The sequence below is a fragment of the Lithobates pipiens genome, unplaced genomic scaffold, assembly GCF_037356315.1.
Source record: "Lithobates pipiens isolate NorthernLeopardFrog02 unplaced genomic scaffold, aLitPip1_a1.2 Scaffold_22, whole genome shotgun sequence".
In the NCBI taxonomy this organism is placed as follows: Eukaryota; Metazoa; Chordata; class Amphibia; order Anura; family Ranidae; genus Lithobates; species Lithobates pipiens.
In genome coordinates, this window is record NW_027507784.1 from 242,916,792 (window position 1) to 242,931,391 (window position 14,600).

The 14,600-nt window shown below is 39.4% G+C and overlaps 1 protein-coding gene across 1 annotated transcript in view; it reads left to right on the plus strand.

The window, feature by feature from the left end:
* Window positions 1–14,600, plus strand: part of LOC143924555 (multidrug resistance-associated protein 1-like) — a 435,651-nt gene that overhangs the window by 1,064 nt on the left and 419,987 nt on the right. The window contains exon 2 of the mRNA XM_077448932.1: window positions 7,245–7,539. Coding sequence (XP_077305058.1) covers window positions 7,498–7,539 — 42 coding nt within the window. The 5' untranslated portion in view covers window positions 7,245–7,497. The remainder of the gene's footprint in view (window positions 1–7,244; window positions 7,540–14,600) is intronic.

Here is a 14,600-nt window from a genome sequence, read left to right on the forward strand (position 1 = left end):
TATATCAGCGGTCTCCGAACTGTGGCCCGAGGGCCAGATGCGGCTCTTTGCCTTTAAGTGGCTCTTGGGACACTATTCCTCCCACTGACACCAACAATGGGGCATAATTCCTGCTACTGACATCAACAATGGGGCATTATTTCTCTTACTGACACGAACGATGGGGCACTATTCCTCTTACTGACACCAACGATGGAGCACTATTCCGCCCACTATTGTTCATAATTTTTTTATTTTACACTTTGTTTAAACGTGACCCTAAAAATACAAAACTTGATTTTATTTATACTTTAACAAAAAAAAATGTTTAATGCATACTCGTCAAAAAAAGAATAAAGTGAGGTTTCTTTTAGTCTTGTTACATTTTATTTGTAAGGATTGCATCAAAAATCATTTTTGCAATACAATATCACAAAAAGGATCCTTGTTTTGTCTTTACGTAGTTAGTCAGTTTGAAAAAAAGACACAATTCCATCTAGTTCAACCAATAAGAGAGAAAAAAAAAAACAATATACTGTATGTATTAATTATTTGGCGAATAAACAGGTCCACAGCAAACATGTAAAAACTGTTCTGGTCCATAAGGGGTGTACTGGTGTGAGATGGGAAGTGGTCAAAGTTATAAAACATGGGAAACTATTCATGTAATGCGGAGATGTACTAAATGTGTGTATATGTTGGTTTTTGTTTTTTTCCATATTTTGCCTTGACATATGCTACAAGTCCGCTTGGGTGGTTTTTAAGACAGAGTATTCAATGGTTTTTTTTCCAAGGTTAAAAAAGTGCCTGGGACTTCTCAATAAGAGATTTCTAGGTGTGCTCTATGTGAAATGTTTTTATTATTATTATTATTATTAGGTGCACACTAGAGTGCAGCGATAACAAAAATAAAAAATTATACAAATAAAGTAGCTACCAACACTACCCATACTTCCCAAATGTGATAACACAAACTACTATACCAAATGTGTGGCACTAAAACTATAAAATAAAAAAAAAAATGAATATTAAACTAATAATTCGTGCATATATCCTATAAAGTGAAAAAAACTAAGTATAATATATAATTAAAGTGCACGTGCTACATGTAGTGCACCCAATTCTCAATAGAAAAAAAAAAGTCCATTATGAAAACAAACATAGAACAAAAAGGTACAATCTTAATAAAAAGTCCAAAAACTATATGTAGGAAGAGTGCACTTGCTCCGTATACTGCACAAAAAATCCTTAAAGCGGTTGTATACCCGCTGAATTATTATTATTTTTTTTCCTCACCTGCAAAGCAAAAGGCATAATGAGCTAGTATGCACCGCATACTAGCTCATTATGAAATACTTACCTTAGAACGAGGCCCCGACATCTGTCCCAATCCACGCCGAGGAAGCTGACATGTTCCCTCTGCGTTTCTTCCGGGTATCGTGGCTCTGGCGCTGTGAGTGGCCGGAGCCGCGATATTGTTACTCCCGTGCGCATGCATTTCTCTCCGGCAGGGTCCGGCGTCTGCCGGGCTTCCAGCCGGGAATCCCCTGTGCGCATGCGCCGCTGCAGTCATATCTCCTAAACAGTATAGGTTTAGGAGATATTTTTTTTTACCTACAGGTAAACCTTATTATAGGCTTTCCTGTAGGTAAAAGTCCCCAATTTGGCTATACAACCACTTTAATATTGCAACAGTCCAAACATAATAAACCGTGATGGTGTTTTCTTCATTTGGTGTGCACGCACTCCCCACCAGATGTACCCTCACCTTAAGGACTTTATAAAAAAAAAAAAAAAGCCTGTGATAAATAATATCAGCTTGGGAAGATCCTCCTGTGATTCCTCTTTCATGTAGTGGTTAGTGATGGCTTAAATGCTGCTACAAAGATCACTCCTGATCACAAGCCAATTTCCTCCTGGTCACCAGCAATCTCCTTAGTGAGGAAGGTCAAGCTGTATTCACTTCAGTCATCTAATTATGTGCAAGCAAAGTTCTTTCATTGTTTTTTTTTTTTTATATATCCCTTGAATATGATTGGGTATAGAAAATAAATATAAAGTTCCTGAACTTTGTTTAGTGAATAAGGAAAGTTATATTCATTTTCTATACCCAATCAAATTCAATGGAGATATAAAAAAAAAAAAAAGAAAAACTACAAACTTTTTCTTGCACATAATTAGATGACTGAAGTGAATACAGCTTCACCTTCTTCACTAAGGAAATTGGCTTGTGATCAGGGGTGATCTTTGTAGCAGCATTTAAGTCATCACTAACCACTACATGAAAGAGGAATCTTAGGAGGATCTTACCAAACTGATAATATTATTTATCACAGGCACTTTTCCTACATATAGTTTTTGTACTTTTTATTAAGATTGTACCTTTTTGTTCTATGTTTATGTTTGCATCATGGACTTTTTTTTTCTATTGCCATTTGGATGCACCACACATAGCACGTGCACTTTAAATATTATACTTTATGTTTTTTCACATTTTTAGCATATATGCATGAGTTATCTGTTCAATACTCATTTTTTATTTATTTTATAGTTTTAGCGCTGCACATTTGATGTAGTGGGCTTTTGAGAAACTTCCCTTGCATAGTTAAATAATAAAATAAATAATAATAATAAAAATAAAATAAAGACACCAGTCCATCCAATTCAACCTGAGTGAGTGTGTACAATTGTCCCTATCCCTGTAAACTGCACACTCACATCAGTCCCTACTCTCAAGGAGCCCACAATCCAAGGTCCCCATTCATATACTAGGGCCAATTTTTGTACAGAAGCCAATTAACCTACCAGCATGTCTTTGGAGTGTGGGAGGAAGCCGGGGTACCCGGAGGAAACCCACGCAGGCACAGGGAGAACATGCAAACTCCAGACAGGTAGTGCCGTGGTTGGGATTTGAACCAGTGACCCTTTTTACTGCTAAGTAAGAGTGCTACCCACTACACCCCTTTGCACCCTTATTCGGTTCCTTCTCCGTTTCCACTATATGTTCATCCAAATTCCATCCAGCAGGTGTTGATAATATTTCTCCCTTGATGAAACATAGGTATGTAGCTCCATGACTTATTTCACCTCTCAAAGACTAATGGCCGATCTCAACACGGAACAAAGAATATATATGCATATACAAATTTTTCACCCTTCGAATTCTCACGGCAGATACCGAGAAAAAGAGCAGAAAAATTATGCAGCGTGTTTTGATCTAAATCACATACACTATTACACTCACATAATCCCTTCCCGCCGAGCGTACGCAGATGTGCGTACTCGGCTTCCAGGGGGTATACCGGGATGATGCCCACACCTGCGGGCATCATCCCGGTACCGTTTTTTACGGCGGGCGATTGGCTATCCAGCCATAACAACCGAAGCGGCTAAAAGCTGGTCGGCTGTTATGCCGGAGGAGCGGGAGGGGGCATCCTGCCTCCTGCCGCTGTTACCGGTGCTCCCGTTCAATTGGGAGCACCGATTCACGAACCGACGCCTCCGGCTGCTGGGGAGGAACTGGAATGAAGCCGTAACCGGCTTCGTTCCAGTCTCCTAATAGTAAACACGGAAGCGACGTCATGAGGTCACTTCCCGTTTACTCGGCTGCCAATGGCGCCGGTCTTAAAAAAATATACAGTATTCAGAATCGCCGTTTTCAGCGATCTGAATACTTTGAAGTATAATGGAGGGATTGGAGGTCTTTTAGACCCCCCAACACTCCATAAAGAGTACCTGTCTCAACCTATTACTGTATTACTGTCACAAGGGATTACATTTCTTGTGACAGTAATAAAAGTGATCAATTTTTTTTTTTTTAAACAATTTATTCATTTTACAATAAATAAAAAAATAAATTACATTTTTTAAAGCGCCCGCTGTCCCCACGAGCTTGCAAAGCAAAGAAAACGCATACGAAAGTCACGCCCGCATATGTAAACGCTGTTCAAATCACATATGTGAGGTATCGCTGTGATCGTCAGAGCAAAAGCAATAATTCTAGCACTAGACCTCCTCTGTAATGCTAACCTGGTAACCGCAAACATTTTTTAAAGCGTCGCCTATTGAGATTTTTAGGTACCGTACTTTGTCGTCATTCCACGAGTGCATGCAATTATAAAGTGTGACATGTTTGGTATCTATTTACTTGACGTAACATTATCTTTCACATTATGCAAAAAAAATGGGGTTAATTTTACTGTTTCTTTTTTTTTAATTCATGAAAGTGTCCCTTTTCCCAAAAAGTTGCGTTTAGAACACCACTGCGCAAATACCATGTGACATAAAATATTGCAACAATCGGCGTTTTATTCTCTAGAGTCTCTGCTAAAAAAAAATATATATATATATAATGTTTGGGGGTTCCAAGTAATTTTCTAGCAAAAAATATGGATTATAACTTGTAAACACCAAATGTCAAAAATAGGCTTAGTCATGAAAGAAACAACAATCAACATGCGTCTTCTCTTTAAGTTTACAAATCCCCAATGTTCTCAACAAATTAAAAACTTGTTTCCCATGCTACCCCTTTAAAACCACAATCACCAATGCTCTGGGTGAATGGAAGGCTTGCTGGATGAATGTGCAGTAAGGACCATACCAGGTCCTGGGGTATTCCCCCTTTTCCACCAGAGGTGTCCTCTTACCCAGATTCTGTCTCCACTCCTTCAGAGTCAAGACAAGTGATCAGCCACCTATAGTCACCTTTTTATTAATAAAGCAATTCTCAGCTCGGAAAATGAAGCTGGGAGTTACTGTGTACATACAGTAGCTCTTACATCTGCTACTGTAAAAAAAAAAAAAAAAAAAAAAAAAAAAAAAATTGTCTGATCATCGTTTATCGAAATAGAGATATAACAAACTAATATTGTTACTTTTGTACCCACTCTTTCATTCATCTGCAGATCAAAGAGATAGCTTCAACTGCAGATCCTGTCTTTTAAAGCATCTTGACAAGTAAAAAAAAAAAAACTGAAAAAGCTTCTCTTTCTTTTTTTTTTTTTTTTTTTTTTTTTTTTTTTTTTATATGATTTTTTTTTTTAGCTTATTAACCCTAAATATTTAATCTTTTTTTATTTTTGTTTTGTTTATTCACTTTGTTCATGTTTTTTTATTTTGCACTTTGTTTAAATGTGACCGTAAAAAAAAAAAAAAACAACTTGATTTAATTTATACTTTAACAAAAAAGTTTATACTTGTCAAAAAAAAAGAAGAAAGTGAGGTTTCTTTTAGTCTTGTTACATTTTATTTGTAAGGATTGGATTAAAAATCATTTTGCAATACAATATCACAAAAAGGATCCTTGTTTGTCTTTACATAGTAAGTCAGTTTGAAAAAAGACACAAGTCCATCTAGTTCAACCAATAAGAGAGAAAAAAACAATATACTGTATGTATTACTTTGTTTATTTGGCGAATAAACGGGTCCATAACAGATATGTAAAAACTGTTCTGGTCCATAGGGGGTGTACTGGTGTGAGATGGGAAGTGGTCAATGTCATAAAACATGGGAAACTGTTCATTTAATGCGGAGATGTACAATGTGTGTGTGTGTGTTTTTTTTTTTTTTTTTTTTTTTCATATTTTGCCTTGACATACGCTATAAGTCAGCTTGGGTGGTTTTTAAGACCGCGTATTCAGTGGGTTTTTTCAAGGTTAAAAAAGTTCCTGGAATTTCGCAATAAGAGCTTTTGTTGAATTTCTTTCTAGGTGTGCTCTATGTGAAATGTTTTCATATTAGGTGCACGCTGAGTACATCTAGAAAGGAATGCAGTGATAACTCTTACTGACAGGGCTTGTTGATAAAGCAAGCCAGGTGACTGACAAAGCCATGCAATCACATGTCAACACTTCAGATGAATCCAGAGAAAAGTCATTACTTGTTTTGTATAACTATTCCGGGTTTGTGGCTCTAAAAATATTAAGAGTCCATTCACACAGGAGCAACTTTGGATCCGACTTGAAGTCGTCCCAAGTTGCCTCAAGTCGCACAACATGATAAAATCAATGTAAGTGAATGAGAGCCGTCTTAGGGCCGGTTCACACTGCGGGCGATGCGAGGCGACACGACTCGCCTCGCCGCAGTGTGACAAGTCGCCCCCGTTCTGTACAATGGAACCGTTCTGAGAGGAGCGACTCGAGTCGCTCCGACTCAGAAAAAAGGTTCCTGTACTACTTCTGTGCGACCTCGGGGCGACTTGCATTGACTTCTATACAGAAGTCATCTGCAAGTTGCCGCTGAGGTTGCGGCAGGTCGCGGCGAGGCAAGTCGGTGTCGCCTCGCCTCGCCTGCAGTGTGAACCGGCCCTTAATGTACACTACTGAAGTCGCTCCGCCTTAAGAAAAGGTTCCTGTACTACTTCAATCCGACTTCTAGGCAACTTGTACCCATTGATTTCAATAGAAGTTGCCTCCAAGTCTGATCTCCTGTCTTAACTGAAGCAACTTTCCAGAAAGTAAAAATAGTTTTCTAGGCAAACCCCTCCCTCCCACAGAGCTGATTATTATGTGATTGGCCACTGGTAAAGTCTCCTCTCCTGGAAGCAACTTCAAGTTGCCTTGTAAGTTGCCTCAAGTCGTGCTGTGATTCATACTCAAGTCGTGTCCAAGTTGCCTCCCAAAGTCTCGCTCAAAGTCGTGTTGCCCCTGTGTGAACGGACCCTAAAGCTTGAAGCTGCCAACTGGCATTTTCAGAACAGTTCAGAAATGACAGCGTGTGTATTTTCTCAGTACAATTTTTTTTTAAATAAAATTATGTGTTTTCTACGAACGCCAAATTTCTGCAGGCTGGTTTACTTCCCACCCATATCATATATTTTGGTTCCCTAAAAGTCCCAAGGTTTATCCTACTCTATGGGGGTTATTTACAAAAGGCAAATCCACTTTGCACTGCAAGTGCACTTGGAAGTGCAGTCACTCTAAATCTAAGGGGTAGATCTGAAATGAGGGGAAGCTCTGCTGATTTTATCATCCAATCATGTGCAAGCTAAAATGCAGTTTTTTATTTCCCTTGCATGTCCCCCTCTGATCTACAGCGACTTTATCTCCAAGTGCACTTTCAGTGCAAAGTGGATTTTCCTTTAGTAAATAACCCCCTATGTGTAGATCATATATTGATTTCAACTGATCTGCCACTAGAGGCTGTACAGACTGTTTAAACATTAGTTCTTAATTTATTTATTATTTCCTTGTGCCATTGTTTCTATTTTATTTCATTCTGTCGCTGACTGTCATTGCCCATTCAACATCTGCATCTTTTTCTGGCAGGGTTTGATTGTTGGCGTAATGCTGCATTAATGGAGTGAAAAGGAAACTTAACAAATGGGTTCGGACAATGAGAGGAAGATCTTGGAATGTTGCTGAAGCTTGAAATATAGATTATATCACAGAACAACAGTGACTCACTTTGGGGAGTTTTGTCTAAAACACATTCTGAACTGCTGTTTACATTTTAAAAACTTGCCTTGATTTCCTTCACGTATTCCCATATGGCTTAAGTGTTTTTGTACCAACTGCAAGAATGAAGTGGCTCTGCAAACTTGATGAGTCTGGAAAGTTCTGGGTGAGCATTGTTTTCTATGACTTGATACCACAAAGGATTTACAGTAAAATCTTGAGCATTTATCATTTTAATTTTGTGCTATACAGTTTTCAGCATCTACACCCTGAGTTTGTTGTGTGTTTATAAGCTGTAGAGTTTCTAACTATTGCATAAAATAAAGTTTAGTAACTGATAAGGGAAACTTCCTTTAGGCTGGGTTCTCACCCCCGACAGATGCGGCTCGCAGCAGGGGGTCCGGTGCGTCCCTGTTCTGTTTCAGGGATGGATCAGGACCCCGTTTTTGCCTGAATTTGGCCCTGAAATGGAGCCAAAGACGCACAGCACGCCTGAGCAAGCCGCTCTGGAGATATGTGAACCGGCTCCATAGAGAGCCGGTCACAATCTCCTGTCATGTGAATTGGATGTGGGTTTCTCCTTAAAGTATGACTATGGTTCTGGAACAATGTTATGTTTGAAGACAGGATGGTGCTGCATGCAGGTCAAGCTTGCTCTCGTGGTGTTCCATATCTTGTATATACTTGTTTATATATTTATTTCAGGTACTTACATAGCACTGTCAATTTATGCAGCATTTTTCCATATACAATGTTAATTTACATCAGTCCCTACCCTCAAGAAGCTTACAATCTAAGGTCCCTAACTCACATTCATACATACATACTAGGGACAATTTTGACAGGAGCCGATTCACCTACCAGCATGTCTTTGGAGTGTGGCAGGAAACCGGAGTACCCAGAGAAAACCCACGCAGGCACAGGGAGTACATGGTTGGGATTCCAACCAGTGACTCTCTTGCTGCTAGGTGAAAGATCTAACCACTACACCACTGCACCGCCCATGTTGGGATGCTGGACACGTTTTCAAGGCTTTTGGGCAGTGTACCTGTTCATGCACATGACTGTACAGCATGCATAGCCTGTGTAATCACATTCCAAGACCATCAGCTGCCATGTACTGCTGTCCACTGAGGTGAATTAGGAGATGTGGCTTAAAGCGCCCGCATGGATGTGTGCTTTGAACACACACTGGGCTCCGTTCAGAGCATATGTCTGCGCATCCCCTGTATGGCCATGTGCATGAAGCCTAAGGTGGAGAAAGTGTTTTTTAACAACTTTGCATAAAGTGAACAGCTTGTCATTTGTATCCACCAGAGCATGTCGGTGGTATTGTTTCAATGTATCTTGAATATAGTGAAAAAAGTGTGCTGCTTCTTGCTCCTCCTTGGTATCCCAAAAGGCAACTGAATACTGCATATTCCCTAAATTGCCCTTTCTCAACCTTTTCCACACAGAGGAACCCTTGAAATAACTTTCTGTTCTCAGGGAATCCCTGCTAAAAATGACTATATCTACAATTTATGATACATTAGTGTGATATATTATACCATTTTTGTTCAATTTCCTTTAACTATGTAGTGCAGGGGTCTGGATGATTGCATACAATTTGAAAGTGTTTAGGTTTGACCTTCATAATACATGGTTTTGGTAAACCTAAAGGAAAGTTGTACAAGAAAAAAAAAATAAAAATTCTATAGTGTGTAGCCAACTATACACGTGTGGTCATTAGGAAGAATTACCTTAGAGGCAGAAATTGTTCATTGCTTAAGGAACCCCTAGCAACCTCTGGAGGAACCTTAGGGTTCCGCGGAACCCTGGTTGAGAAACCATGCCTTAGATCAACATTCTACAATATTATTTCTTTTAATTTGTAATATTCTGTGATTCTGTGCATTTATAAACGCACCCTTTTGTGAATCAATGTACTGAGTTGGCTGGAAATGACTTCTGTGGAAGACTAATCTGTTTTTACAGCTCTGTAAAGATCCCATTCCATATGCAGAGATTAAACATATTTTCCTCCAGGTGCATATAGACCATTTATGTATTTTATAGTGATCATATGCCATCTGTTAAATTGCATGTTCCCAAAGTAGAGTAAATTCCGTTCAGCTATTTTTTTCTTATAGTTGAGGCCCTCCATGCTCCTTATGAATCTTTTTATCCTTTTCTTTACAGTTCCACAATGAATTGATGCTCAAAACCAAATTACATGTTTTGCATGAGGCCTTACTAAAGCTTTTTTAAAGGGTCAACAGAATGGGGGTTATTTACGAAAGGTAAATCCACTTTGCACTGAAAGTGCGCTTGGAAGTGCAGTCACTCTAAATCTAAGGGGTAGATCTGAAATGAGTGGAAGCTTTGCTGATTTTATCATCCAATCATGTGCAAGCTAAAATGCTGTTTTTTATTTTCCTTGCATGTCCCCCTCAGATCTACAGCGACTTTACTTCCAAGTGCACTTGCAGTGCAAAGTGGATTTTCCTTTACTAAATAACTGCAGTGTCTCTCTTTTTTTAATCTCTGCTATTATTAGGTCTAATATCTACCTGTATCTGGACACCTTGATCGTTCTTCAACATTTATTCATCCAGTCATTCTCCCCCTAGATTGTAAGATGCACCAGTACTAGATCCTCTGGCATCCAAGGCAATATTGTGATTATAACGTAAATTCAAATAACACCATCAGAAATTATCGGGCCAGAATAGGATTTTTTTTTAGCGTTGTGCTGAAAGAAAAAAGGTGTCAACACGGGTGCATTTTTTTTATGCATTTTTGCTCCAATTTCAATGCATTTCAATAGGGAGATGCATTTTTAGTGTATGTTTTTTTTTTTTTATTTTTTTTTTTCTTAACTGACCAAATATGCACCAAAAATAGAGCAAGCAGGATTATATATATATATATATATATATATATATATATATATATATATATATATATATATATATATATATATAAAGCTGTCCATTTCAGTTCCGGACAAGTGTATTCTGAATTTTCGATTTTCGTTTTGGCACCAGAATTTTCATTTCGGTGCACCATTGGTATTCTATGTTCAGTGGTAATACATTCATTGTTAATTTAAAATTAAGTATTATAATCACCTATGATAATTATGGCTAGATAACCATAAGCATACTCACGGTATGATAATCCACTACAATGCAATTTAATGCTTGGTGATAAGATATCTAAAACTTTAAATAGAGTGGTTGTAAACCCACTTTTACGACTTCTACCTATAGGTAAGCCTAGAATAAGGCTTACATAAAGGTAGTGTAAATATCTCCTAAACGTGTGCCGTTTAGGAGATATTTCACTTGTAGTCCACTGAAAATTCACTTCACTTGTAGTCCACTGAAAACGGTGCATGCGCGGGGAAGAAACAAAACGAAATGCTCCTGTGTGCGGAAGTGACGTCACACGGCTCCTGCGACTCACAGAGCCGGAGTCCGTGGCCGGAAGGAAGAGGGGCCAGAAGATGGACACTGCCTACACAGGGAACATTGCTGGATTCTTTTGCAGGTAAGTGGCACATAATGGGCTAGTCTGCAATGCATACTAGCTCATTATGCTTTTCATTTGCAGGCTTTGCAGCGAGCAAAAGAAGAAGTAAAACCCATCAGGGTTTACTTCCTCTTTGATTCCCTGCAAAGGTAAAGCATAATGGACTACTATGCATCTCATAGTAGCCCATTATGTGTCACTTACCTGACACAGGAGCCAGCGAAGTCACCGATGTCCCCTGTAGTTCAGAGCATTGATCTTCTCGGTGGGTCTCGCTGCTCCGCCGCTGTCATTCGGCGAAGCCGCAATGACGTCACTCCTGCACATGCACACGGGAGCCGCCACTCGCGGCATATCGCCATTGACAGCAGTGCCTGTCTTTCAGCAAATATCTCCTAAACCGTGTAGGTTTAGGAGATATTTCTTTGACCTACAGGTAAGCCTTAATCTAGGCTTACCTGTAGGTCAAAGTTGGGTGTAAGGGTTTACAACCACTTTAAGGGCTGGTTCACACCACAAAAATGCACTCCAGATCCATGCATTTCTGAATACGTGTTTTTTTTTAGCGAGTTTTGTTGCATTCCGGTGTATTTTTGCTGCGTTTATGATGCGTTTCCGGATGTACTGGGGTCCCATGAGTTTTTGATGCATTCCTGTGTATTTTTGATGCGTTTTACTGCGTTCCAGTACAGTCCAGTGCAGGAAAATGCAGTATGTTCTTTGTTTTGTTTTTTTCTGGAACTGGAAAGCCCTGGAACTGACTGCAATGGTGCTCAAAAGTTTACATACCCTGGCAGAATTTATGATTTCTTGGACATTTTTCAGAGAATATGAATGATAACACAAAAACGTTTCTTTCACTCATGGTTAGTGTTTGGCTGAAGCCATGTATTATATATCAACTGTGTTTACTCTTTTTAAATAACTATGCCATTGGAAACCATATAACCAACTTTCCATGCGTTTTTGATGGAGATGAAAAAACGCACTGGACTGCGTGTGGTGTGAGCTGGCCCTAAGCCAACAAGGGTATTATCCAACAAAGGTTTAAAGGTTTATTCTTTTATTGTGGTTTTAAAACAAAACATGTTTCCAAGGTACCTGTGAGGCTTGTGAGTGATGCATGACTACCTGGATGAGTTAACACTTTAAACGGGCAAAGCAAACAGCAGTTCCTGGTGAAAAACACATGCTGTTTATTTACAATAAACACTAGACTAGAGCAAAACAAAACAAAAAAGAAAATAAATCCTTGCCACTTGGTGACTTACTAAAACACAGGGTTTCCTGGCTAAGACCTGGAGCAACTGACTCCTGCCCGGGTGCCTAACTCTTTCTAAACCCAAAGTCCTTGCCAAACCAACATGGGCTTTCACCACACAGGTAGTCCAATGCCCCACAGTCTCGGTTTACACTGGTACGATGCGGGAACCACAGTGATTCTTGTGCGGGTTCCCACATTGCATCTGACGTGCAGGTAGTTCACACTAACATCTGCAAACTGCTGAGGGTGTCAATAGAAAATTAATGACACCCCCAAATCAGTTCGCAGAATGTAGTGCCAACTGTGGAATCGGATTGCATGAGCTTGAACACCCATGCAATCCGATTCCAGTGTGGAACAAAAAAAGGGTCCTGCACTTTACAAACTGCATGGCTGAATTTGCATCGCATATACATTGCATGTGATCTGCACAGCATTGTGGTGCAATTCACATGCGATGTCTGGTATTACATAAATATGAACCCAGCCTTACACAGAAAAACTGGTTCCAAGGTGGAGCAAAAATCTTGAGCAGGCTGGGAGTTTTATAGAGCCAAGAATAACCAGACCTCCTTCAGTTAATCTTGTAATCTAACCAACCAGCTCAACAACCTCATTAAATCAAAGAAAAGAATAGTATTTAGCAAACTGTCCTGAATCTGGGACAAATAAACTTCCACTCCTGGATTCCATCTGTGGTTTTTTTTTTTTTTTTTTTTTTTTTTTACTGTTCTGCTGTCAAATACCCCTCAAATAAAGTATGTCTTAGACCACTATACATATAATTTTTATGCTCTAAAGGGGTAGTTCAAAAGAGCATTTGCAAAGCTGTTTTTTGGTGGTATTGGCCCAGTAGAAAGTCCTGCATCTACAGTAACTCATGAAAGCCTTGTAACAGTTTCATTAACAATGCCGACATATGTGACAGATGGTTCTTATTCATGCCAGTTTCCCATTGTGTCACTATGCCTGCGACAATTTTTTAAATAATTATCGCCATTTCATAGTTTGCAAAACTAGAGGCATTTAACCTACTTGCCAACTGCCTCACATAGGAGTATGGCGACAAAGCGGCTCTCTTGTGCTGGATCACGTACAGTTGTGCTCAAAAGTTTACATACCCTGACAGAATTTATGATTTCTTGGCCATTTTTCAGAGAATATGGGGGATATTTAGGAAAGGCAAATCCACTTTGCACCACAAGTGCAAAGTGCACTTGAAATTGCAATGAAAGTGCACTTGGAAGTGCAGTCGCTGTAGATCCAAGGGGGACATCCAAGGAAAATAAAAAACAGCATTTTAGCTTGCACATGATTGGAGAATAAAATCAGCAGAGCTTCCCCTCATTACAGATCTTCCCCTCAGATCTACAGCGCCTGCACTTCCAAGTGCACTTTCAGTGCAAATTCAAGTGCACTTTGCACTTGTAGTTTGCACTTCTAGTGCAAAGTGGTTTTGCCTTTCGTAAATAACCCCGTAAGTGTCATTTCTATATGCTGCCTTGTTCCTGTTATCAGCATAAGTCACTTCTGTCAAGTTGTCCTGACACCAAGAAAAAAAAGGTGACAGGGAAGAGAGCTCCAGCTAATTGACAGTGTCAGCTCTGTTCCTGTGTGCTGTGTGGAGGGGTGTGTTCTCTACCTGTTCCCTAAAGGTACATGAATCTGTCACATGCATCGACAACTGTGGCATGAAATTGAGACAAAATTGGAAAGTGTGTCTATGACACTCTTTATGAATTCAGGGTAAATGTCTCATAACACAGCATTTATCTTTTAAATCTTCCTTTCACACCGTAACAGAATTGTGTATCCATTTACAGTAATAACCATATGTATTGCAATGTGGAGACAAAACCCAGAATATTTATTTATATAAATTAAAACAGACTTGGTCTTCCTCTTCCTGTTTTAGTGAATTCCAATGTTGATGTACAACCAGAAATACACAGCCCTCAAAGCTTGGTTTGTGTCCAGCCAAAAGTCTAATTACATACCATTAGGGATGAGCCGAACACCCCCTGTTTCGGTTCGCACCAGAACTTTTGAACGGACCCCAAATTCGTACGAACTTTAAGAACCCCATTGAAGTCTATGGGACTCAAACGTTCGAAATTAAAACTGCTAATTTTAACGGCTAATATGCAAGATACTGTCCTAAAAAGAGTTTGGGGACCTGGCTCCTGCCCCAGGGGACATGTGTCAATGCCTAAAATGTTTTTAAAAATGGCCGTTTTGGCGGGAGCACTGATTTTAACCACTACAATACAGGGCACTTTCGCCCCCTTCCTTCCCAGCCCAATTTTCAGCTTTCAGCGCTCTAGCGCTTTCAGTGACAATTGCGCAGTCATGCTACACTGTACCCAAATGAAATTTTTTATCATTTTGTTCGCACAAATAGAGCTTTATTTTGGTGGTATTTATTCACGACTCCGTTTTTTATTTTT